Raw genomic sequence first — 4,462 nt, forward strand, 5'->3', positions numbered from 1 at the left:
CACAGTCGCTCCATGGGCTTACCTGGAAGAACTCTTGGGAACAGGTGCGGGGAGTAACTCATACTGTCCTGGACAAAGCTGCAGCGACTGCACAGAGGGACAGACACAACGACAGATTAATACAGCTCACTAGTGTGCCTGCCACGTTCTCCTCATCCATAGTCTTTGACAGTACAGCCACACAGCATCTCCTCCATGGTTTCTCTACTCCTGGGAAAGGTGCACTTTCAAAAGCGGAGCTTCCAGACAGTCAGCATAGATATTTGTTTTTCACATATACGTATACGTATGTCATTTGTTTGTCTGTTTGTTTGTTTGACACAGGCTGTCACTGTGCAACTTCGGCTGTGTGGGGACTCCATGTATAGACCAGGCTGGCCTTAAAGTCATAGAAATCTGCTTGCCTCTGCCACACCCACCTCACTGTGCTGAGATTAAGAGCGTGTAGTACTATGCCTGCCCCCCAGCTACAAAAGTTTAAAACCTTGTTAATAGAATTTTTTGGTTCACAATAGAATTGAGCAGGCACAATGCTCCCCACAGCTCCCTTGCCATACAAATGCGCAGGGTTCCCATCAGCAGCACCCCCACCAGAGCAATATACTTGCTTAGGCTGCTGAACTCGTGTCACACATGGTTTGCCCCAAAGGTTCATCGTGACACAAAGGTTCAATCTTGGCATTGAACGTTCTGTGAATTTAGACAAACGTACAATAGTTGACACACACACCGACACCATTATAGATGACACAGAGAATTTCTCCTGCCTTGAGATCTTCTGTGCTCTGCCTGGTCGCCCTCTTCTCCTCCTGATTCTTGGCAGCCACAGCTATTACCACCTCCACGGTTTGCTTCCCCCGACCCGTGTCATAATGAGACAGAGCAGAATGGCACTACCACTCTTGCTGAGATTTGTCTCTAGGCTGTAAGCTGTCTTAGAGAGGTGAGTGACCACATATGGGAGCTGTTGCCCCTCCTCCACACTTGCTTGCAATAATTGGCATAGGCAACTTGTCTTGACCATTATATTATGATCTTTCTGAGGTAACAGTTGTGAGAATTTCTACCATCCTTTGTGAGCTAGACACAGATCAAAACAATACACACGCCCAGACTGTCATGTCAAGGACAAGATCAACAATGGCCTAGGCTGAAGTACAGACAAGTTGTGTGAAGAATCCTGCAGTCCTGTGCAATGCCTTCTTGTCTGTAAAGATTTGCTCCTGGCATCCTTAATAACCGGCTGGAGAGTTCTACGCTTGTATCAATTGTGCATGAGCACAGCCCCAGAAAAGCCTCATTTGCATGGGGCTCTTGTCTTTCCTGGTTTCTGTCCTGAGTTAAGCAAAAGAACCCAAGGCTGAGATAGAAACACTCAGAGCCTGCAAATATCTACTAAGGCTTGTGGCTCAGGAGGTACAGGGCTTGCTGAGCACGCAGAAAGCCTTGGGTTCGATTCCTGGCACAGCACAAATCCCATGAGGTTACACCTGTCACTCCACCACTCAGGAGGATGACTTAAAGGTCAGGCCAGTGTGGGCTATACAAGACTGTCTGAAAATAATAAATAGTGGAATAAAAGCTACTGACGTCAAGCTGATGATAATTAGAATCACACAGGATGCCATCTTCTCAGATCAGCTTCTTTTACGTAATATAGATTTAGGTTTTCTGTATGTCTTTCTATGACTTGAAAACTCACTTCATTTTAGAGCTGAATGCTATTCTGTTGTCCGGATGTAGCACAGTACACCTTTGTTACGTACTGAAGAGCATCCTGCTGCTTCTCAGTCTTGACAAGAATGAGTAAAGCTTCTATGAACAGCAGATGAGTTGTGTGTGTGTGTGTGTGTGTGTGCGCGTGTGTGTGAGTGTGATTTCAAATCCTACAGGAAATAAGGCATGGAATGGCTGAATCTCATGGTAGGGTAATGTAAAACAGCGGGAAAACTCTTCTAACATGGCTTCACCACTGTCAGTTCCCACTTGCTACGGACCAGAGTAGTTCTTGCTGTTGGTACTTGGTGATGTCTGTGTTCTGGCTTGGTGAGCAGTGAGATCACACTGTAGGGTTAACATTTTGACTGTCATTTTCCTGATGACATACAAACGTATTTGCCACCTGCATATTGTCTTTAATGTCTGCTAAGGCATTTGGCCCATTTTTTTTTTTTTTATCGAATGGTTTCTCTTTACCTTCATGAGCAGCTGTGTGCCACCACACAAGTGCAGAGGTCAGAGGACACCATCCACGAGTCAGGGTGGCAAGTACCTCTACCCACTGAGCCATCTCACCAGCCTTGAGCTACTTTCTTACTGTTGTGTTTTAGGAATTTTTCACATATTATTTTATTTTAGTTATTAGATTTTTTTATGTGGATGAATATTTTACGTGCATGTGTGTCTGTGTACCATATACATACATGGCACCAACAGAGGCAAGAAGAGGGCACCACATCCCTGAGAACTGGAGTTACAGACAGTTGTGCGCCACCATGTGGATGCTGGGAATTGAACCTGTGTCCTCTGGAAGAGCAGCCAGTGCTCTTAATCTCTGAGGCATCTCCCTGGCGCCTACTGATAGTGAGGTTTTTTTGTTGTTGCTTTGTTTTGTTTTTTATCATAAATGGGATTTAATTTTGGAAAATACCTTCTCTTTTTCTAATTTTCCATTTTCTTCTCCCTTCTAAGTTCTGAGCATTTTCTACTCTCCTGTTTTCCCCCCTTCCTTAGCATAACGCCTTTAGTCTTGTTCTTTAACTTTGGCTAGTGGTTGCCTTTGACCTCTGCAAAGCACATTCATGAGGAATCCCGGCACACTCTCAGATAACACTATGCTATCTTGTAGACAGGAGGACCAATAAATCAAAGCCAGCGTCCACAATATAATGAAATATAGCAAGTAAGTAAGTAAATAAATAAATAAATAAATAAATAAGCTGGGTATGGTGGCACACACTTTTAATCTCAGTACATAGGAGGCAGAGTCAGGCGGATCTCTATGAGTTTGAGCCAGCCTGGTCTACGGTAAGTTCTAGGACAGCCCGAGCTACATGGAGAGAGCCTGTCTATGTTAAAACAACTTCCTCCCTCCTGTACCTTGTGTCATTCTCATTCAGTGTCCTCATAGGTAAGCACACACATGCATACAGTGTTTATATGTATTATACATATGAATGACCAGATACAGAGGCAGGTGGAGCTCTGAGTTTGAGGCGAGCAAGCTCCAGAACAGCCAGGGCCACACAGAGAAATTCTGTCTCAAAGTATCAAAAAAGAATAAAAAATCAATTAGACAAGTGCCAGTTGTGATAGCACACACTTGGAACCCCAGCACTCAGGAGGAAAATGCTTGAAGATCATGAGTTCAAGGTCAGCCTGGACTACACACAGCAAGACTCTATCCCAATAAACAAAAGCTAGTCAATAGACAAAAAAACTAAACAAACAATATGTTTAAGACTTTGATCTTGACATAGTCCTTCTTTAAAGGCTCTTTGTTTCTTAATGTAGACTCAAGTTCTGACCTGCATCACTGTGGGATTGTTTTTCAAAAACTTCTTTTAAAATGTGATTGTGTGTGTGGAATATTTATGTGGGGGGAAGATGGGGGACAGGAAAAGAGGGAGGGAGGGAGAGAGAGAGAGAGAGAGAGAGAGAGAGAGAGAGAGAGAGAGAGAGGTCAATACACATGATTCCTCAGTGGCTCTCCACTTATTTTTCTGAGACAGGGTCTCCCTCTGACTCTAGAGCACACTGATTGGCTGGCAGGCTAGTCAGTGAACTGCAAGAATGCTCCTTGTGTCCGCCTTCCAGAACTGGGATATAGACGTGAAGTTTGTACCCTCACAGCTCCTAACCATGGTGCCTGAGGTGTGGGTGTCCTCCTGCTTGAATAGAAGCACATTAAACCATCACCCCTGCCCCCAACACTTTTTCTAAATGTTTCTTGCAGAGTCTACTAGCGATACATGTCCTCAGTTCTTGTTGGTCTGAGTTTTTATTTCTCCATCCCTTTTGAAAGGCAGTTTCCTGGAGCCCAGAAGTCTAGGTTGGTGGTTTTGTTCTGTTTTCTCTGAACACTTAAACACTCCGTCCCAGTCTCTCCTTGCTGGCAGGGGTCTGTGGAAGAGGTGGGTGGAGGTCTTGACTTGGCTCCTCCGTGGATGTTTTCTTCACCTTCGGCTTCTTTCAGAGTTTTTGCTTGATACCAAATACTGGGAGAAAAAATTTTTTTAATAGTTCTTCCCTTCCTTCCACTTCCCCTCAGATTCATCCAACACATTTCTTGGTGCTTGGATACTCTGGAGTTTTTCAATCTTTGTTCTCTTTACTCCTCAGCTTTGGAGGGTGTCGCTGAAACAGCCCCAGGCTCAGAGTCTTCCAGCAGCAAGTCCACTCCAGCAGTAAATCCCTGACAGGCAGCCTTTGACTACTTTACATTTTCTTTCTCTTTTTTTTT

The 4,462-nt window shown here is 44.4% G+C and overlaps 1 protein-coding gene across 3 annotated transcripts in view; it reads right to left on the reverse strand.

The window, feature by feature from the left end:
* The window catches only part of Stpg4 (sperm-tail PG-rich repeat containing 4), a 50,812-nt gene that overhangs the window by 35,928 nt on the left and 10,422 nt on the right, over positions 1-4,462 (reverse strand). For all 3 annotated transcript variants that reach the window (XM_026783109.1, XM_026783110.1, XM_005354713.3), the window contains one exon: positions 23-87. In XM_026783109.1, the coding sequence (XP_026638910.1) occupies positions 23-87 (65 nt within the window). The remainder of the gene's footprint in view (positions 1-22; positions 88-4,462) is intronic.

This window comes from Microtus ochrogaster, chromosome 16, assembly GCF_000317375.1.
Source record: "Microtus ochrogaster isolate Prairie Vole_2 chromosome 16, MicOch1.0, whole genome shotgun sequence".
In the NCBI taxonomy this organism is placed as follows: Eukaryota; Metazoa; Chordata; class Mammalia; order Rodentia; family Cricetidae; genus Microtus; species Microtus ochrogaster.